This window comes from Coturnix japonica, chromosome 5 (genome assembly GCF_054131305.1).
Source record: "Coturnix japonica strain WE chromosome 5, WE-NBRP24, whole genome shotgun sequence".
In the NCBI taxonomy this organism is placed as follows: domain Eukaryota; kingdom Metazoa; phylum Chordata; class Aves; order Galliformes; family Phasianidae; genus Coturnix; species Coturnix japonica.
This window is the reverse complement of record NC_140667.1, coordinates 19,755,314-19,778,134: the sequence shown is the minus strand read 5'-3', so window position 1 is coordinate 19,778,134 and position 22,821 is coordinate 19,755,314. Positions and strand designations below refer to the sequence as shown.

The 22,821-nt window shown below is 37.1% G+C and overlaps 1 protein-coding gene across 7 annotated transcripts in view; it reads right to left on the bottom strand.

Annotated features, from left to right (window-relative positions):
- Positions 1-3,147: 3,147 nt before the first annotated feature.
- Positions 3,148-22,821, bottom strand: part of IFTAP (intraflagellar transport associated protein) — a 42,616-nt gene continuing 22,942 nt past the window's right edge. For 4 of the 7 annotated variants that reach the window (XM_015864233.3, XM_085550228.1, XM_085550227.1 and 1 more), the window contains exons 3-7: positions 18,877-19,031; positions 17,381-17,452; positions 16,402-16,447; positions 9,604-9,734; positions 3,148-3,394 (exon numbers count right to left, since the gene is read on the bottom strand). In XM_015864233.3, the coding sequence (XP_015719719.2) occupies positions 3,254-3,394; positions 9,604-9,734; positions 16,402-16,447; positions 17,381-17,452; positions 18,877-19,031 (545 nt within the window). In that variant the 3' untranslated portion in view covers positions 3,148-3,253. Of the gene's footprint in view, positions 3,395-9,603; positions 9,735-16,401; positions 16,448-17,380; positions 17,453-18,876; positions 19,032-20,311; positions 20,414-22,821 lie in introns of those variants that run through there. The other 3 variants (XM_015864236.3, XM_015864234.3, XM_015864235.3) reach the window with 3 other exon arrangements.

Sequence of the window (22,821 nt, the reverse complement as noted above, 5' to 3'; positions counted from 1 at the left end):
TTTCTCATAAAGATAATGGTCTATATATTGCCTTGCATTCAGTAGAGTTAAATCAGCAATTGATTTGGTTTTGTATTCTTTCAGCTAAGAAAGCTGTAAATACCGGGATCCTGCCTGCTGTATGAACACAAATGGCCTCAGTGGAACCCTGCCAGTTTACAGCAGCAGAAAATCAAGGCCAGAGGATCAAAGGGTCTTTTCCAGAAGAGCAGGGATTTGTTTCCATGCCACCTTCTTCAAAAGGTTCTGAATTATCTGGTGAGTACTCTCCATACTGAAATTATTTTCTTTCAGTGGCAGTGTGTGTATATACAAGTATATATAATGATACCTTTGTGCATTAACAGAAATATATTTAGAACCATAATGATGTCTGAATCAGTCAGATCTGTCTGCATCGCTTTTCACGTCCTCAATTTTTATCTTATGCTTTCAAAACCATTATTTCATCAAGCAATTACTTTTCCTCTTACACCCACAAGGAGCAATTCAGAGCATCAATATCTAAGCTTGGACCATAACCATCCAAGGAAACAACCCTTAAGAATCTGACCCAGTGAAAGTAGTACTGACTTCTCATAAAAATCAGATTTCCTCCTCATGACTCAGGATCTATCAACACTGAAGTAGGAAACAGTCGCTTTCCTCCTGGTAACACCTCAGTAAGCAAAATGTCCACAGCTGATCAGGTCACTGTCTGAGATAGGTGCATATTTCTGCTGCACCTTAGACATCCATGAAGTCATGAACACAGAGGGATTAGAAAGACCCGTCACACAGCCTTCATTTCCTATGAGTTCACCTAGCATCAGAGATTTTACATTTCAAATCCTTTCACTGAGTTAGAAAGCCAGGCCCGCTCCTGTATGGAAAACTGTTGATCACAGCCTGAACCTCTGATTAATCACCTGAGGCAATGAGTCAGATGCAGGAGCACAGGTGAAGGTGTGCTACCAGAAGGGGTGGAGCCTGGCTGCACCTCTCCCACATCTCATTTTAAGGCTGACTACCACTAAGTCAGGATCTCTTTTTGTGGAGCTTGTTCCTTTGTGGAGTTTACTGCAAACCATAAACAGGAAAGGAGGATGTACCTTACTATGCTGAAAGCCTAAAATAATAAAGAGCAAAATATATATATTATTCAGACTCTAAAACATCTCAGAAATATACATACAAATCCAGGTAACTAACTCCATGTATATGTATAAAATTTAAAATGCACATCAAGTATGATCTTTAAAATGATGATTTGAAAATGGAGAAAAGGAAAATAAGCCTTCTCTATGTAGTCAGTTAAAAGTTACAAGCCCAAAATAGCCATCAGTATGTCTAATAAAGCCGACATGTCACGCTTGAAAAAGGTAGCCTACATTGCCTAATCTCCACTGTGCTGGAGATTATCATATCTGTCATTGCTAACAAAGAGCAATAAGAGCTAAAAGTAACATAAATGTAAGTAAATTATCCTCATTTCTCTACTTGGGATCAGTGTTACCAAAGAGTTCCCATTTTGTTGGGTGTTTTGCAGAAAAGTGTTTCTTTATATCTAATGGAACCATATAATGACTATACAGAATGACACTTATGGAGCTTAATAGGTACTCTGAACATTTGGTAAGAGAATCATATGCCCGTGAGAGAAGGAACTGAATGGCTGAATCTATCCCTCATGTACAGAAAAAGGCTGTTAATGAAATGAATAGGAAATACACTCAGTTTCCAGAGCTGATTTGGCCTGAAGATCATTAGGAACCCCTGGATAAGTTATCATTGATTATACTGACAACAGGACTCCAACACAACTTATCTACAGTTTTGTACTTCATACTTTTGTAGAAATGTATATACAAAGAGTGCTAAATTCATCATCCATTAGTCTTTTTGTAAAGCCACAAAAGCCCACCTTTACGGTTAATTCTTTGTTTTCAAAATAAAAAACTGTACAGAGCTCCCTTAAACTAAATATTCTTTACTGCAGTGAGAACACACATTAAGGAAGTTGCATTCCCCGTTTCTCTGTTGATGCCCTCAAAGGCTGACCCTGCTATCTTTATAAAGCAGCTTTCTATTCCTCCTCCTGGATTTACTTTTGGATCTCTTCCAGAATTTTTCACTCATCCCATTCTTTGTTCTTATAAGTTTCTGAGAGAGGAAGTATACAGTCTTTATCAAACTCCAGAGCTTGCTGAATTTCAGTGATGCTGAGTAGAAGTCATAAACCAGTACCCAGAATCATCTCAAAAAAAAAAAAAAAGTTAAATGTGACAGCCTCTCAATGCCAATGTCTTTAATGGATTAGATCACTGTGTTTCTTTCTGTCTGGATGGGTTTTTGTAGCACTATAAGTTCAATTGTCAGTAGTTACACAACAGCAATTTTGATCAACTCTTTCAAAAGAGTTTACAATTACCTGGCATATTTATGTCTCAGAAGATCTAAGGCAACTCAGAAGAAATAAAAAATATACCCCCAAATTTATTCACTGGTATAACCCCACATCTTTAAATCTTACAGTGACAGAGTCTATAGACCAACATGTCAGCTGCAAAAAGTTCTTTCAGCTCTACATTACTGAAAGAAATAAGCAAAGGCAGCTTTAGGACTAGCTTTAGGCTACTCAGTACCAAATATAAGCTAGAGTAGCCATGCCTGCTATTCTGAATCACACCAGCTTGTTTATGTCTCATGGAGCAATTATTCCAGCATGCCTAGAGGCTATATGGGCCTTACTCCAGTCAGGGATTTTACTTTATTATATTTATTTAACAAATGGGAATTTGTGGCTGTCATTTGAGACATCTTCCAGCTGCTTCATAGGACCTCAAAAACAACAAGGAAGCTGAGCAACAGTGAGGCCACTGATCTATGCAAAACTCCCTTTGGATGTAGGGACTGGCAGAGACCTCCTTAGCCAATCTGAATGCCTAAGTAAATCAGTGCACAAAATATAAAAAGATGGTAAACTCACTGCTGAAGGGCTACCATACAAGTGGCTTGGAGCAAGCACTGCCTTCCCATTCTGTGTTTTCATTCAGACTAAGACTAGGAGGCATACAGAAAGCCAATGTCAGGTTCCAAGGCACCTTGATGGAACACAGAAAATCCTGAGTGTGTAATTTACTTTCCACACAGATAAAAAGCATTTAGTAAGGGTACAAGAAGTTAGATTTATTCTCTAAAATGCTATTTCACCAGCATTGCACAGAATGCCATTCAGAGTGCATCTGATTTAGTCTTCAGCTTCTGCTGGACTTTACATCTGTCCCTTTTTCTTCTCTTCAGACAATTCTTTCATGGGCATCAGCTCAGCATCAGAGAACTTAGGGGTCAGTGCCACATTGTCATAATCAAATTCTTCATCAAGTAAGAATGGTTGAACATCATCTCCCAGCAGCTGTAATGAACAAAAAACAGATACATAAACAATACTGCTGCAAGTAATGATAAGGAAGCTCAAAATATAAACTTCTAATTAATATTTAATTAAACTATTTTTCTGACTCCAGCACTCTCAGCTGATTAAGCTGTTTTTAAGTAAAAGAATAAATTCAATTATTCAATTTGACCTAATTTAAGCCATTTAATGTGCCCCATTTGTACTGTTCTGTATCTGAATGAATATCATTAGCTAATTTTGCTTGAGGCAAGGAATCTGAAAACCTTTGCACACATCTATTACAATTTTGCCGCTTGTAGAGACAGGGCTGTGGGGATATGGGTAAGTTATGTCCAGTGATGTTAAATTTCAAAGACAGATTCCATACCCTTAAAATTTGGGCTAGTATCACACAACACCTCAGTGTACATTCATCTGATACTAATGTAAAATGATGTCCAGAACACAGTTTCAGCAAAAAAAAAAAGGCCTGGAATATGCAAAATGACACAATCAATGTTCATGCTATTATAATTTTCACCATCTCAGACATATGTAATTAGTTGGTTTGGATTTCTTGTGTAATGAACATAGAGCCTTACTGCACTTGCCAATATTTTCTCTGTTGACATATTGTTCAGCATTTCTGTACTGCTTCTCACTGAAATACCTTAGAATAAACTTTCTGCCTATAAAATAATGAACACAAATAACTACAGCAGGATGCCCACTCAAAAGGAACTGCAGGGAGCCACAGCCCAAAAGGTTTATAGTAAGCAGTTTCATAAAATGAGTTCCAGAAATACACAGGAGATACATCCTCACTGCCCAAACTGCACAGGAATATTCTTTATCCTTTTAGAAATTAATATAAAATATCTAGAAATTTCAGCTGTGACAGATAACTTATCTCCTCAAGAGCCCCATGTTTCAAAGTCTTATTTACTTCAGTAACAAATCAGCACAGCATTTAAAACACTTGTTTTTAAACACTGGATGAATCCCCTCTGAAGCTACTTATGCACATAGTAAAAAGAAATGCCTCCTATTTATAGCCTCAGAAGCTACAAAGAGCACAATAACAGTACTTGATAGAGCAAATACTCAGCTACAAAGGAATATGTTTCAACACAGTCACCACCACTAGTTCTGCATTTTCACCAATAATAAGAGCGTGCATGCTGCGCTCAAAATCTGCACCAGCAGAGGTGACCACTGTTCAGAATCACCACTGCTGAAACACCACCCACCGCCTCACTGTGCTCACATCCTCTGTTTGGTCTCCACAAGTGTTCAGCAATTATCAGAGAATGTCAGTGAGTACCATTTTTCCTACATGGAGAAATTCATTGACACACCTTCGCTTCGTATGCATTTCTATGTCAGACACCATTTTATGAGACTGCCTCTCTGCTGCCATCTGTCACAACAACATGTAATGGAAGACTGGTGGGAAGGTTCAGTCTCTACTACTATGCCACCAACAACTGTCTCTGATTTCTTGTGCCAATGTAATAAAGAAGGCATTACTTTCAGAGCAGCACATGTATTTGAAGTTAAGAATAGTCTCACTTGTTTTGCAAAATGCAAGAAAGAATATTCAGAATCTTATGGCCACTGCTCAATTTAGAAGACACAGCATCAACACAAGTTCAGTTAACGTTCTGTCAGAAGCTGCAGTGACATAGTTCATGCCATTTAATAAATCACAGAAGTAGTACTAGGATTCCTCTCCAGTGGCAGGGCAACCAACAGACACAGCAGTGAATATCCTTTAAAGGATGCTTTATTAAGTAAACTCCAAAATTGTCTGACTGACCAAGAAATATTTTTCCAGTTTTATTAATCATCTACATTGTTTCATGTTCCATGGACCTAGATTACACTGGCTTCCAAGACACTGGAGCACATAAATCATCTTAGATGCAGACCCATAGACACTGGCATTAACAAATAAGAAAAGAGAATTTTGTAAATAGAGTTAATAGAGTCCACAGTCTAACTCAGGTAAACCATCATTAACTTTTATAAAAAGACATGACATAAATATTTATATAAGACAAAGCCTGCAAACAAGCACTCTTTCATGTTAGGGATACAGTCAACTCCTTGACCTCCTCATCACATTTATGTCCAGTTTCTTTTTTTCCATAGGCAAATCCTCCTAAAATTCTGTATTGGTAAGGATACCAGTAGCTGGGTAATGACTGGTGACAGCAATTGCAATTCATTAGTGCTACATTAGCAATTTCAGTAGTACTTACCTATTCTTTGGGAAAATACAAAACACTTCTAAAATATGATGTAATATGCAAACAAATTTTTCTATTAGTTTGGTTGTAACAATATTTTTTACCACATCTAAAAGTAATTAAGCTTAGAATAGTTAAAGTTGCAGTGTACCCTCGCAGGGATTCTACAAGAACAAATCTATCTTTTCTCTGCTTACAGAAACCATACAATCATTCACTGTGCCCTTGTATTGAACTTCGTATCAATCCAATAACATTTCATGCAAATGCAGATAAATACTGGAAAAACTTGTATAAAAAATCTCAAACCCAAAATGGTGCATGGAGATGGATGCCAAAGTAAACCATATCTGATTTCACTACTACCCATTTTTGTTACACATTCACTGCACACTGAAAAGTTTATTCACATTACGTATTTATCAGCGTGCTTCATTTCTCAAACAAGTACTCAAAGCAGTGAGGATTCTTTCTTTCTTCTTCTCCCAAGAAGCTATTCACTTCAAGCTTCTACACAGATAAGTAGTATAAATTTTTTATACTGCAAGCTGCAAATTTGATCTGTTTCAAAAGGAAGACATTTCACAACAGAACACAGAATCCTATGAGCTGATCAAGTTATTATCATGTTATTTTTTGCCTAAGGAGCTGAGAGAAATATATGAATTTCAGGTCTCTAATTTAACATCTAATTGAAATCTTTTTGAGAGCTCTCTGGGAATAGAATTCTGCTCTATTAGAAAACTGCCAGTTTGCTTAAGATTGCTGCCATGATTTACTCTCTGAAGAAAATAATTTTCATTTACAGTTCCCGCATGTCCAAATTAATGTTCATATTAATAACTAAAGTATTTTGCTGGAGGTTGCTTTACAAAGTAGTTTTGTAAATAAAATACATTAAAGTTCAGACTTTCAAAATAACTGACAACAGAGTTATTATTATTAATCTGTGTGGAGTTACAGTTAACTCAGCAGTTTGTCCCTGTCCTTCCAAAAACCTGTATTTTTATATAATTACAGCACTCCTAAAATCCACTTGCTGGAAATATGTGAAGGATGCACATACACCCTTGAGCTAGGGCCACTGGACAATAAATACATCATGGTCTGTTTTCCACTACTGCTTCATCACCCTGGACAACTCACTCAATCTCTGTCTTTACTGGTCTCTGAAAAGATACAGCTCTTCCATCTTCTTTCACTTAGTCAATCCTGTTTGAAGTTCTCTCTCAGTCTTAAGGGCTATCAGTAAAATCTCAAATCACAGGAAGTCAGTGTGACCTGCACTTCAGGTTTTAGATGCCATCATTCCACAGATAAAATGATAAAAAGAGGCACAATAAATACTTTTTTGAATGCTCAAAATACTTTCTAGAATTCTCAAACTAAATGCTAACAATGGAGAATAGAAGGGCAGAATTCATCTTTCCTAATCTCAGACATAGAGAAGTTAAATTTCTAGATTAAAGTAGCCAACAAAGAACCAGCCTGACAGTCAGCCTCTGATATCAAACAGATATATTACATCTTAGGACAAATGCTGACAGCAAGTGGGATAAATCACTCTCTGGAGGTGCTCATCTCTTCCTCCTGACGACAGCACTAAATTAGGCTAAAAGCAGAGCTGAAGTCAGGTGAGATAAATCCCACTTTGAATGCATGTGAGCAGCGAGAGCATGAAAAATACACATTGAACTCAAGTCAAATATATGCAAAGGGAAAATAAGAACAAATAAAAACCTAGATATTAATACATAGAGTTAATTTTAAAAAAATATGAAAAAGATATACTACATAGAGATAAAGGAGAGAATAAATATCTGGGCAGAGGGAGTATATGTTCTATATAATATACGTCAATCATGAAAACAAACAATCATTGTTTCTGCTCTTTCACTTCAGATTGGTCTATGGAAGGTTATGTATACTGTGCTGTATATATTAAAGTTTGGAACATATATGTATGAAATATATATTGAATTTATAATACGTTTCTAAAACCAGCAAAATTGCTGACCAATATAAATAATTTCTTGCGTCATTCACTAAGCTGTTATTTAATTATTAGGTGAGTTGTATGCTAGCTTTTAACAGAACTTCTCTTTGCACACTAAACTTTCCCTAGCAATAAATTCCACTGAAGTCCCTCACAAATAGGTCCACAGCAAAGAAATTCTCCTACATTGAAATAAGATTGTTTATTTTTCTTAGGAAATTGTTTCCCATTATATCCTGTGAAAACAAAATAGGTAGCCACATTCTGTTGCCTTTCCCTAGCAGAGCTGTTTTGTTGGGCAGAGAACAGTCATTTCAAAATGTTGCCAGGGTAAATCTTTTTCTTAAGCAGTCCTGCCATAAGCAATGCAAGACTTAATTTTCACAGCGATGACAATTTAAAGCACTGAGGGATTTTAAAATAGACCTGTTCAGTCCTGACAGTTCTAAAAATCAGGCCACATTTCTAATACCTAAGTGAAGGCACTAAAATGCACATAATCTAGGGAAACTACTGACTTCATTTTGAGAATTGTGTCAACTGGTACCAACCAAACACTTGTGAAAAAATGCATTAATGTAATAATAATACTCTATTTCCATTTCAAATCCACCTATTTCTGAAATTGAAGTGAATTCTGTGTGCGGTAGAATCTTCAGTTATTTTTCATGAATTATGTTAAAGAGTCACATGCAGTCATTTATGAATTCTGCAGTAACAACCCCCCTTCTTTGGTTTTATAAAGAAGTTATCAAATGAGCAAACTATAAAACCTCATACTAAGGGTTTTTGTGTGCCAATGGATATTTCTTAAGGCAAAAACTTTGAATTACATCAGTCCTTAGGGAAAAGTGCAAATATTTTTATTCACAGAATGGAATGCACCAGAGCTAGAAAGGTCATTTTAAAACATTTACTTTCTCCCAAAGCAGGCTTGTTCCTTACAGTGAAGAGTTTATTGCAAAGAATCAAACACAATTCAACTCAAGAAAGGAGGCACTATAGGCACTGTTATAGCATCAATCCTTCACTGGTCACATATCATTATCGTTTATGGTTTAAACCCCATGGGATATCAATAAACATATGATATCAAAACTGCCCCATTTTAGCCGGCAGCGAGCTTCAGCTTCTATTACCATGATCAGGCAAGGGAAAAGAACTATGAAAAAAAAAAAATTTCAATAGAAACATCCCCAAAAGCTAATGCTCACAATGACTGTTTGGATAGGAAGCTAAATGACTTAGAATAAGCCTGTGAGCAATCCACACCTTCTGTTCCACTTTGAAAAGTCCTGGAATTCTGAGAGAAAATGGCAATTGTAAATTAAAGCATGTATTGATTGTGTCTGATTAAGAGACTGAGATTCCATAATGCAAAGCTGTTCACACCAGTCATAGACAATACAAATCCTCAGCAGCATCATACCAGCACTTATTTCCAAAGGAACAAATCCCAATTCTGATCACAATATATCCTAAATCCTTTTTTGTTTTCAGTGTCACATTAAAGTGATCATTCACTACCTCACTGTTGCTAAAAAATGACTCCCATATTCAGCTCAGTGAGAACTGAATGTTGTTTTAAGATCATGTGATCACTGGGATATTAAATGGCACATCACTCTTCGTAAGTTACCATTTGTTATAAGGTCAGAAATGCAAGAGTTTACTTGAATATTTTTTTAGTTAAACCAATTAAATATTAAAAAGACCACATACAGTTTGGAGCCTTGAAGTCCACATCTTGAAAATGCACGATAATGCAATAAGAAAACAACATTTTTTTATTCAATCATTTATCCCAATGCTTAACGTATCTAAGAATTTGCTTTTTATTCAAAAATTAATATTATTATTTTTTAACTCACAGAAGCTCTTCACAACCTCTCTGTTCTTGTGGAAATAACATTGGAAGCCAAGAGGTTAAAAAAAAAAAAAAAAAAAAACAACAAACTAATAAAAATATGGCCTCATACCTCTTCTCCTTTGTTGTCCAGAGGCTGTGGAACTGAGGAGGTTCTGAGCTTCCGCTGAATGGGCTTTTCCAAAGGAGGTGTACAGCAAGTCTCTATCTCTTCCACCTCTCCTGGAAGAACAAATGACTCTGCTGAATAAAAAATAATTGATGTTAGCCTTCAATTCAATATATAAAATAGCAAAATCACATATAAATCCCATAGTACTTAAATGTAGAGAGAGGTTTTTTAGTTGTAAGTGTAGTATACTGATCATTGCATAATATTAGGCAGCTACCTTGAGAACAGATACATACACTCCTGGGCTAAAATCTAAGTAATAAAATATACTGTACTATGGAAAAATCGAAGTTGATTAAGTAGATGGTTAGCTCTTCTTTCTTGAGGACACTGCATAGAAATTCTGCTGCTAGACATGCCCAAACTCAGAGAAAACTTGTGATTAGATTTATGTCTTTCATAAAGAGGAAGTAAAGTCCTGAGCAAACATACAAATAACAGACTGAATTATAGTCTTACTATTGATTACCTGGGCTATCTATTTCAACTCTCTTTTCCTAGAGTTTCACCATCTGTACATCGGGCATAAGGAATCTTTACAAACATCTGCTTTCATATTAATCTCCTGAAGTGTTAAGTAAGCAACACCTGATAGAAGCAATAATATTTCCCGTTATGATGCCAGATGACTCATGTCCAAGGATATTTTATGGAAGTTTGCCCATCCCTGAACTTTCCAATGAGAGGCACTTAAGAGGAGTTACACATATCTGGAACATGCAACCTTTCTATATTGGCAAGATTTGGACCACAGTTCACAAGTCTACAGACTTTCTGAATCACTTCTGCTTTCCACACTTACAGAAAATGTTCATACTGGGAATAGCGAGTTTGCTTTCTGTGACAGCTCAGAACGATATGCCTTAGGTTTAGAAATATCTTTTAACGTGAATCAGTCTCAGCCCTGCTACAGTACAGATGCATCCATCTTGTCTCCATAATGTTTTTATATGAAGAAACTTAAGGAAACCATATGTCTTGCAATTTAGTTGAAGGATTATGTAAATCAACCTACTATTTTTTCTGCCTGCCGTACAAATTTCCTTACAGCTTTATACCAGATTTTTGTGGCTTATTTTTCTCTTGAAATCTCAGAATAAACTTTCAAAGCATTGTTCAAATGTCAGTTAACGGAACCAATGAGAGGGCAGATAGATGCAGAGTGAAAAGGAAGAAGTGGCTATTAATCTCTACCTGCACACTTTCACCAGAGCAGAGTGGTTACAGACCTCTTATCTTCCTGTAAATCCACATTTGAAAATAAAGATTTCCTACCTAGGTATTCTTGAAAGGTACATAATGAATTTCTTCATTTACTTTTTTCTTCTAGCATCTCTTTATATTTTCAAAGCCTATCCACTATCCAATTCAGACTTGTAAAGTAGAACATTCTTTAATAAAGAGTGGAATCTATTCCTTCTGGTATCTCATTCCTGGACTTATGTGTTTTGCTTCATGATTCACAAATAAGTGGTTTTCAATTTTCATCTCTACCCTCTTGGTTGCTTATACCTATCTCCAGTCATCTATGTGCTTTCGGTCCCTGTCCTCAGCATAGTATCTGATCTTATTCTGTATCAGTTATATGAGAAAGATTTCTGAACAAATTGGAAAGTAAAAATAAAATATACATACTATGGCTTCACGCACACACTGGAACTTCTTTTTTCAGTTTTTCATGAACAAGTGTCAAAATTATTTGTAGGACAGAAGTGAGAAGTGAATGGTCATTTAAAGGCAATGGCAACTTCTGCTATTGTTTCAAACTTGCACCCCTAATATATACCCTCCCTGAAGAGAGGAAAGCCTGGACACCAAGAGGTTTATATCACCTCCTGAGGTAACGCCCATTATTTCAGTACCAAGAGCAGCTTTTTCCTCACAACAGACCAGTCTGTGGAGAGAAGATGAAGAGGAAACACTTATGTAACTGCCTGGCAATGGCTCAAGAAGACATCTCTTAAAAATTGGGACAACAGAAGGAAATTTATTTTTGCTTTTAGCAAGAAGTGCTTGTCATACTCAGAATGTCAATTCCAATTTTTTAAGGCTCGTTAGTAATGCAAACAGTGTTTCAGATTTCCTTCAATCACCCCATAAGAATGTGGTAATCAACCTTTGTTTGCCAGTAGACATGCCAGAAATGAGCTTTGTCTCTCTATCCTGGCTGCGTGACAGCATATGCAAGTCTAATCGGTAAATGCTGCTTTCCCTGATAATGTTTAATCAAGAAACTCCTTCAGAGAGAAAAATTAGAGAGTTTTGACAGTACTCCTTCTCAATGGGAGCTCCCAAAGGAACTGTAGGCTATTGTAAGTTCTAGCCAGTACCTCACAGCTGATTTAGGTTGATGTTACAGCACTAGTGGATGATGATCCTAATTAAGCTGCTAATTATGTTCTCTGTGGAGGTGATTAATTAGCAACAGGAATGCCATGGATATTGCCAATGGCACTGTATATAGAGATAATTGAGAAGGCAGTGATATCAAAAATATGGGAAGACAATGAAGAATCATCTTCCTGGATGACATGGCAGCACTCTTCTACAATACTGCTCGAGTCCAGTGCAGTTTACCAGAACTGATTTGGAAGCCGAGAAATTCTCTTTAGCTCTTTTGCTCCGTGTGACTGGCTCACAGAAAGTGATTACTAACTACATTTGCAAAGACTGCTAAATTGTTTTTTTAGATTCAGTTTGTACCATTGATGTTAATTATAAGTATAGGGAAAAAGTAATCTGTTGGCAGAAAACTGATCTGAACCCTCAGGAATGAAGGAGTTTGCAGTTATCTATCTTTACTGAGCCAAGTGATGCACAGCTATAGATAGGCCACTGCAGGCTTCACCACTTTCAGACACTACGTTTGGCAAAAATTCTGTTGATGGGAAGCTGAGGAGGAAGGTAGTGCTAACAAAAAAAAAAAAAAAAAGAAAACTTAAAAGCTAAATTTTGCCTCCTCTCATCCTCAGGCTTCAGGCTGTTAGCCCCAAAGAGCTTTCTAGTGTGAAGTCATCCTGAGGCAGTGTTAAACGGGTTGCAGAGATGAGAGGAGATAAAAAGGAACAGATTCGTAGGTTGGGTGGAGCCCAATACTTAAAAAAAAAAAAAAAAAACCAAAAACATCCACAGAACTCTGAATCTTGTTCCTTAAGATGATAAAATAAAAAATAAGTTCAAAATACAAATGGGAACGCACAGATTATGGAAAATAAAATAATGCCAAATATTGCACAGAGAACTGTTTAGTTAAATAATCACAGTCATTCAGGTTCTCCTTGTTTTCTATGGGGCAGCAGAAAATGCGGACCATGAAAAGACAAGCTGTGTATCCTTACTCACACATTTAATGAGCTCTTTTTTAATATTCTCCTGTATTTAAAGAAGGCTACACTCAAGGTCCCTAGACACACTTCTCACATACTTAGCATTTTGTATAAATACTACCTACTATTATTACCTAAGTATCCTTTGAGCCCTACAGCAAGTGATTTGTCACCCATCCTGGAAAGGAATTTTGTTGCCAAAACACAGGTACTAGGCATTCTCCATCTGTCCCTGGAGAAAGCCTCATCATTTCTATTGTTGACTTAAGCTACTTACAGATTAAATTCAAAGAGAAAAAGCAATTAAGCAGTCCACCATACGCATGCTGTCGCTCCACTATGGGTTAAAGCTATGATCTAGGGCAGCAATTTTCCTTTGCCAATCCTCATTTGCTGAGCCAAAGATTCACAGTGAAAAAGTACTGCCTTGCTTTCAGGCTTGCAGCCCAATGCTGTCTAATGAAAACAGTTACAGTGAATTTGCATACTGACTAAATATATGGGCTACTTCTCATATCAGAAGCAGCTGTGTTCACACTGTAAAAGATACCTGGCTTAGCAAAATAATAAATAAGTAGCAGAATGATTCATAGAATCATAGAACAGTTTGGGTTGGAAGGGACCTTTAAGACCATCTAGTTCCAGCCCACTGCTATAGGCAGGGACACCTCTCCTTCTAGACCAGACTGTTCACAGCCCCATCCAGCCTGGCCTTGAATGCTTCCAGGGATCCATAACCTTGCTGGGCAACCTGTGCCGATGTCTCACCACCCTCACAATGTAGAGAGGCAGAATCACCTCCCTCGACCTGCTGGTCATGCTTCTCTTGATGCAACTCAGGATACAGTTGACCTTCTGGGCTGCAAGCACAAAGTGATTCTCATAGAACATCCTCCAGAAGGCACTTGGCTGTTTTAACACCTATTTTCTACCATGCTTTTCACACCTTCAGCTTTGAGCCAATTCTCCTTAAGTGTGAATATTTATTGCACTAATGTACAATTGCTAACTCAGCTAAATTATCTGCCCTTAAAGTTAAATGAAGTACAGAGATGCTGAACAGTTGCCAATATCAAGTAGAGATAAAAGCTTGCTGTAATTATATTAGAAAGGTATATTTTTCACTGGGTGTCCTAGCTTGTTCTGCCAGTATGAGCTCATTTGTCTGACATAAAGGTGGCAACATTTAAAGAGATCAGCAACAGAATGCCTTTCATATTTGATTCACGCTTAGCCTTACTTATAAATTAATTGGAGTCCTTCAGAATTAATCCTTTATTAGAGTGGCCATTAGTGATATTTTATATTCATTATGGCAAACAAGAGTAGCAAATACCATTTTACATTTTATTTTGCATGTTGTTGCTGTTATAGAAATGAGGTTACAGATCTCTCTTCATGAAGCCTATCAAGTGGATTTTAAGAGAACTACCAAAATACAAGGTCTGTTTTCTGCATGATGATTTAGGAGTTAAGGGGGTCTTTTATGTTGTTTTGTTGTGGGTTGTTTTTTGTTTTTTTTTGACTGAACAACCATCCTCCATTGAAGCCTTGGGCAAGAACCAGGCTGTGCATTTCTGAGGTATAAGTTTTGTTGCTGTTTACTCTCCTTACAGAGCATAGACAGAATAATTAGCTTCTGACTGTGCAATATTGCAATGTTATAAAATACAATCTAAATGCTTAATGTCATTAGTCGGCACTCTTGATTGCTTAGGAGATGATGCAGCTGCTTTCTGCACAGAAGCAGTTTGTGCAGTGAGGGCTGTCTTGTGGGAAGGGTTGAGGACAGCAAATACTGAAAGCCTAATCAAATGTCAAGTTGGAAAAAACCAAACTAGTAGTTAGCATAGTGATAATCTGAAGTAGTGGTGATATGATAATAGCTTTTATTATGGTTTATTGTTACCATTAAAAGCCATAACTGAAAAATTTTCCCAAGTTAGTTTGTATGAAGTTGTATTCAGACAGTACAAGCAGATGATCTTTTTTGTAATTTTCATCTTGTTCAAATGCAGTGTGTTTTACGAGAAGGCTTCTAAATGTATGGGATTAGCATTTACTCCTGCAAACTGAAAGGCTCGTGGACAAGACAAAGGTCTGCAATGGTCCAGAAAGTGGACTCCAAATTCTTTCAGTTCTTTTTCATCACCACCCTGCTTGCTGGGGACTGTTGGGCTTATTTCTCATCTTCCAATTTGTGGCCTGCTTTGAACTACAGGTATCTGATGACACTCCTACTAAACTAGATTTAGAGAATCCTTATTTCATCAGTGAAATGCAAATAAAGGCTTCCACCAGTGAGTCCCAGTTTTAATATGATAATTGAAGATAAACACAGAACAATGAGAACAATTTTCTAAAAGGGGGGAAAATGGGGAGAAGAACAATGCACAGAAAATAAGTTTTCCATTTCTGTACCTGACACAGGTCACCAATCTCACTCTCCCTTTTCTACTATGCCCAGTTTAAAGAAAGATTGTAATAAACCTGACTTAGGCTGGTTTATTGTTTTCTCGTGAGTTACAACCAAGCTCTAAATATTCATCATTTCAAAGTCCGTAAGCCCTCTGACTTCATAAGAATTCTGCACATACAGAAAGAGAAGACTAATCAAAGTTAATGGATTAGACAGACTAATTACAGTAACAACTAAGGACCAAAGTCTTCTCTGTCACAGCATCTTCCAGTGATCTTAAGCAAAACTTTTAAACTGTATGGCTTGGTTTCTTTGTGCAGTCACAAGTATAGATAAGGAAAATCACCAGAAGGTGTTCCATTTTGGTAGAAGTTAAGACCACGCAAGTACATGTAATAGACAAATAACTGCAAACATAATATTTCTATATGCTTTTCAGTGTCAGGAGAGTTAATTTTTTATAGTCATAATGTAGCAGTTCAAAACAATTCAAAATGCTTATAGTTTGAATTCTTAAAGAAGTTCACTGTGCATTAAAGGTAATTCTCATTCATTTTAAGCCCAGGATGAAATCACTATAATGAGTAGGGAAAACATTTTCATTAAATATTTCCACTTCATAGGATTCTCTCTTAGCACCCAATTTACTTCGTGGGTTACACTTTGTAATTAAAATAATTTCTATACAAAACAGAGGAATAGGAAAATGTAGGAAAGTTGCCACAGAAAGTTGAAAAACCTTGAAAAAAAATCACTGCCTACCTGGTAGCTTAATGTCTCGTCTTACAGAGAGAACATAAATACATTAATCTGGTGAATATGGGAAATTGGGAATATTTTCTATCAATGGAAGAATGGAGGGAAAATATAATTTTTATGAGATAAACTGTTCTGCTAAATAATGTTTCAGAATCAATAAATAGAATAAAAAGTAATGTCCATAATGTGAATCCAAAGACAATGATTGTGAATATGAAGAGGAATAAAACCTACCACCGCATGGCCCTCCATCTATGTCAGCTTCTAAGTAATGGTCCACCTGCAGTGAAAAAAAAAATATATATGAAGTGGAAAACAGATCAAATTCCTTTCAGTACAAACTACTGAAAGGCAGAAAAGCATTAAATTGTCTTCTTCATCACCTAGATTCTCCTCTGTATTTTTCCAAGAAAGAATATGATTTATTTTTTTTTTCAATGTGAGACTCAAAGGAAAAACTTCTAAGTGTAAACAAAGGATTGCAGCTGTTGCATACTGACTACAGCGAAAGGAGCTCAAGCTGAAGAGCAACCTTTTCAAAAACTTGGTAGGAAGATGGAGAAGTAAAATATTTTCAAAGAAGAATGCTATTCTGAGGATTCGCAAAGGCACTACATATGACACAGGCACAGCTTAAACTGGAAACAAAGCACACTTGATCTTTCCATATTTGATATTAATATTGAGCTGAATGGAAAATGAAAAAGCTATGAATTATGAAAATCTTAATGCTTCAGCTTTGGACATACCACTACTGTTTTTATCAGGCTGATACCCGCTGAAAACAGTCCATACTGTAGAACAAGTATCACAAAAAGAGTTGTTTGGTATTCAGGGTAGCACTCTGAATAGACACAAATGTGAGAGTCAAAGAGCTTTCCCAGCCCATCTGTAAACAGTGTTACAACAAAGGATTTATTTACTATGCACAGTAGAGTCTTCTGTGTTTCTGTGCAGTAATCAGGGCTGCTCTTAGATCATTTTTTTCCAAACTGATTTGGCACTATTGTGTTACACAACCTTTATACTTTAATAGCACATGTTCATTAACACTTGGAAAAGAAATTTGGAGGATGATGGTCTCATTCTTCTTTCTCACAGATGTGAAAGAAATACACTGTCAAGCTGCAAATGCTTTGTTTGTACATAAAGCAAAATTCAGTGACGTTCAACTCATAATCTCCAGTTTGAAGAAAATGAAAGGAAACCTCACCTGAGCTCGTTCAGATAGACTGAGGCCATTTCCATCAGAGCCACCAGTTTTCCAGGTCTCATTTATGACCTTCTGTAGATAGATGTGCAGAAATATGCATGAAACAGAACCAAAGCAATAGTCAAGTTTATTTATACCCTTCCTGATTTACACACACAGATTCTTGAGAGTGATTAAAACTGATTAAAACTTTTATAAAGTGAATGCAGTGCTGCTGAAAATAGAATGCATGTAGGTAATCCTTTGAAATTCCACATGGGACCAGACTGAATTAGTATAAGTAATCACACTATGCCAAAAAAAAGCAACATTTGGAATAGAAGCATTGTTTACAAATGCAGTCTTTCCCCTTCTTTCCTCAAGGGAGGTTTAAAGGTTACTGTGGCCAACTTAATGTATTAAAGTTTCTTCCCACTACTATTCTAGCGGCTTTTCTGATGCATTTTACTACTACTGTATTTGTTTCTAAAACTGCTAGTGTGACAAAAATGTGGCATCATGGCTGAAACTTTATTTGCTGTAGCAACAAGGACCAGTATTAAGATTTTCCTTAACATAAAGGATAATGGAAGCTTCACACTGCTTTACAGGGCAGAAAAACAATTCAAAGTAGCTAAAAGAAGAGACCTAAAGGCCATCTATAACAGTGAAGCAACCATACTCTTCATGAGATCAGTGGCAAAAAGATTTTTGTCATTTTTGTTATACAATCAGCTGATAGAATGTGACTGTTTAAAAAGCCTTGCTTGATTCTACCTCAAAGGCATGTGTTAGTAAAGAGAAAAATGACAGCTTTTTCTCTTTGACTGAGGCCCAGCAGCGCCATCTTTTGAAGTCACTGAAGTGTGCTGCTCTGTACATTGCACAAAATGACCTTCTACTTCATTTCTAATAAGAAGCTTAATGAATGGAATTTTCTATTACAGGCAAGATTGCATCTTGATTTTTTGTTATTCATGAAGAGTGGTAGAAGTTCTTAAGAAGTAGACTCAGATTTCCACTTTGCTCTCTCAAGATGATGTCTGTGGTTTTCCTGTCCCTACACATTCCTAATCTCACAGGTCTCCAAAGATTAAAAAGACCTCTGGCCTGCCTAATATTTACTTTAGGCAGCTGAAGCAACAGGATTCTGTATTTTCTAAAATCCTCAAGCAAAGTAAATATGTGCATGCTGGTATCCACACACTCAAGTCTTTTGCCAAACCTTATCATTAAATGCAGTTTTGAGTGAAAGCCTAACAATGTTCTTTGCGGGGCTCCTTATTTATTAGTCAGATTAGGACAGCTTTGCAGTAGAGAAAATGCCACTGTCAAATGTGATCCCTGCAGGTGCTTCTGTAAGCATTACACACTTGGGTAGTATTTTAAATATTTGCCTCAGATGGGATAATGCCATCAGCATCTAACATTTAGACAGTATATCTCTCCTTATTTTTATTTCTTTTAATCTTTTTGAAACTGATACTTGTCCACACAGACAAATGTTAACTTCCTACCTTATTCTCATTTGGAGTCTGTGGTGGGAAAGACACGAGCTTTTCTTTGCTTCTTTCAGGTAAACCATCCTTTTTATCTCCATATGAGATCTCAGAAGCAGAAAACGATTTTCTTAAGGACTTTTTACGTCCTTGGATTGTCTTCCTCTCTTCTTCTGCAAGGAAAATCATATTACATCAGTTAATACAACGGCACCATCCACGATAAAGAAAAGCATATGATTTTCACTAGACGTTATACCAACTTCTTTCAAATATTCACTTCTCATCTTATGCTTAGAACTTTCATGTGCATGATATACATCTGCTTTGCAATCTTTATCATAAAGCTGAATATGCAGTTTGAACTCCTAGTGAATAAAGTATGACCTATTCCTTGATACAGAAAAACTCATTGTTGAAAAAGTTCACAGTATGTAGAAAACTTTACATACCTTCATATACCTATCTATCTGATAGGTTACCAAGAACAGGAAAATGCTCTGAATTTATTATCTATTGCTGTAATTATCTGATCCAAAAATTCTTGTATTTTCTACCTCAGTATCTTGCTATCGCCCTGTTTATACTCATGAATAGCCCAAACACATGCTCCTGTATGTGCATCCCAACCATTAGAGCAAACATCCATGTTGTCTGGTATAGAAGTCAGCCCTGGCAATTCATTTTTTATAGCTGTTACTGACACCAGCTGTGGTCTGCCCAGGTCCACAATCTGCAAAGCTCTTGGGTTTCCAGATGCACCATTGCCAGAACCTCCACCAGACCAGGACTATGTGATGAGATGCAGTGACAGGTTGTATAAGCTATTATCACTTTAAAGTTTGTAGAAAGAGGACAGCACACAATTTGCCACCAGAAAGGTAGAGCCCCAGATCGTAATCTGATAAAAGGTTTCTGCTTAGAAAGATGTACAATCCTAAAAGGATGAGAAAGCAAACTTCAGGGTCTGGCTTCCTACGCTGTCTTTGACACTGAGCAAAGAACTGCTCTCTTTATCACAAACCATATCTAGCTTCTGTATCTTTATTTAGTAATACACCTCATTTGAGCTGAGACCTTTAGGTACTGCTGCTTTCAGTGTTTAAAACCTACACTAGCAACCTGACTGGCCAGGAACAATTTTGCAAGAGAAGATTTGTTTCTGTGATCAGACTAATAAACAGCCACATGCCAGTGGCATTTAATTGTCAAAAGTTGAGGTTCTGAAATTAAAGACTAAATATAGATGTTTTTGAAGGCTTTCTTCTTTTAGGGGATTCTTCTGTTGAAAATCAGACTGGAAAAAAATTTTGACATTGTACTGACAGAAGACTGGGATACCTTCTCTATGTTTCTTCTATACATCAATAGTGGCTAATTGGGCCCATGGTGAAAATAAGGAAGTATTCCGAAATATAAGTGAGTCAGCGATAATTTCTGATACCTTTCATACCTTTTAAAATGCCATGTACAACAGAAGGAATGACAGGACAACTCCTACTTCTTCTGTCCATCCTACCAGACAGGTCTCTGTGGCACAGAACAGCCAGCAAAAATTATGACACAGCAGTGACATCATGGATGGAACCTCCACAGTGCAGAGTGCAGCTGAGAGCTGACTAGAGATCAAGACAAGCATATGCATGGAAATTTGGATTTCTAAACTCACACTGAATGTTTGCCCACAAAGTAGCTAAAAAAAAAATACTAATTGTAGCCAAAATAAAACTGCCTTTTTGTTTAATAAATAAATAAATAAATAAAAATCCACTATAAAATATGGAGAACCAGGTGAACTTTGCACTATGTGGGAAAAAAAAATGTGGATTTTAACCAAGTTTCTTGGGTTTCGTTTGAAAAGTCTACTCCATAAGAATAAGAAACACTGCAGTACATTTCTAAAGCAAAATTACATGTTATAGGCATTAAAGTAATTCTTGCAGAGAGCCTTAATGATGCCCTTGGGGTTAGTACATTCAGCCATCCACTTTCCCACAGACTTATTAATCCCCACAGACAGCTCTGTGCTGCAGTTACTATGACACACAGAAAGGGCTGACATTCTGGGCATAACCTTATGTCCGTACTTATAAGAGTCAGGTTCATAAAAAAGTAAATTGCACCAGATCAGAACAGCCTTGCAAACAGGTTTTAAAACTCAACCACAGATGGATCCTCTGAATAATTCCTAAATCCCTGGTCTCTTGATATGACATCTGGCTTCTCCTTGCTTTTTTAGCAAGTGCTTTCCTAAAACAATATTTGGAAACAGCACTACATATGGGCAATGTCTTCTTCCTACACATTCTCTTTTTCAGGCCATGGAAATGAAGCTGTGTTACATCAGAACACTCTTTCAAACTCTTGACAGGTTAAAGTGATCACCCACTATTTGAAGATATTGTCATCCCACTTTACAGGAAGAACGTGATTAGCGACTGTCATGGTTTTGTAATTTTGTAATTTTGCTATCAGTATTCCACATCATAACATCATGTCAAGTATGGATACTTCTGTTGAATGTGCAGTCCACAGAAGAAGACTACATATCCCAGAGAACAACAGGAGTAACAATAAGTCACGGGACCAGGACTCTATATAATCTCGTTCCCAGGCTGGAGTGCCCTCCTTCTTCTCTCGAACTTCTCGGAGAGTGGGAAGCGTTCCAGCCGTGTCGCCTAGAGTTCACAGTAGGCCTCTCGGTTTTCGGAGACTCTCTCTCTCTCTCTGTTTCGTTCGATTTGTTAGCCTTAATTATATTATATTGTGTTATCTTGTATTTCGATATCATATTTAGTAAAATAAGTTTTTCCTCCTTAGATTGTTGCTGTTTTATCCCACTCCCCTTTTCCCCCTCCTTTCCAGGCCCCGGGGGGGGGGGCGTGGGGTGGCTTCCCCTGTCACGGGCATAGGTAAATCTAAGTAACCCGTGACAGATTTTTTGGTGGAGAATGCGGGCATAGAGCTTTTTAGCTTTTAGAACAACTCTCTCTTTGCTCTTAAAGAGCTTCGTTACGGGAGTGTTGGGAGTGTTATCTTTCCGTAGCTGCTCACAGAGAACGTGACCTTGAAATACCAGACAAATTGTCAACATTAAGGGCTGCTGCACATTCTCAGCATTGCTATCTAACTTTTGTGTAGAAAACAAAGGGATTTCTTTCTCCCTTAGAGCAAAGCTAGCTAGCTCTGACTTTTACAGAGCCTGCCAGCTATGAATCCACTCTTCATCCCAGTTGCTCTGTTTAAGGGATTGAAAGCAATTATGATCTTCTTAAAGTATTGGTCAACTATTAACACCATAATTTGGTGTTGTGGAATTGTGCAGATATATAGCCTAATAAGGTGGATACTGATGGAGACACCTGCCTGGTACTTTTACGAGATGTGGTATGGTCAGAATTTTGGCATCTACACCTCAGATGGAATTGTGAATCTTACAAACACTTGCATCCCAGATGGAACAGGCAATTTTACAAATACTTGCATCCCAGATGGAACAGGCAATTTTACAAAAACCACCATGTTTAATTCATTGTACAGGCTAAAAAAACCCTTTTTATTTGGGTTGTACTCTCAGATTTCCACACGCTTTTCAATAACTGAGATAGGGTTCATACTTGCACTCATGTTATCACTATCAATGCATACATATATGTTCCTATGCATTCGTTCTATGCGGAAGTCCCCTCCAGAACCAGAGAATGATGACTGGCAGGGAATATGGAAAGGTTTAGGAAAAGTCTTAGAAGCATGGGGACCCGCAGTGTCATGGGATTTCACTCTTGAACACCTAAGGGACCCTAAGAAATTAAGTGAGTATTTGGGTCAGAGATCTAAGGAGGTAAACCTTATGTGGGGTTTGGCTTATGCATACCGTGCTTTGTATCATACTATTCTGGAGAGAGAGAGTTTCCGATCTGAGATTCAAGCCCAAGTTAATTCTGATCAGTCACAGGAGGCATC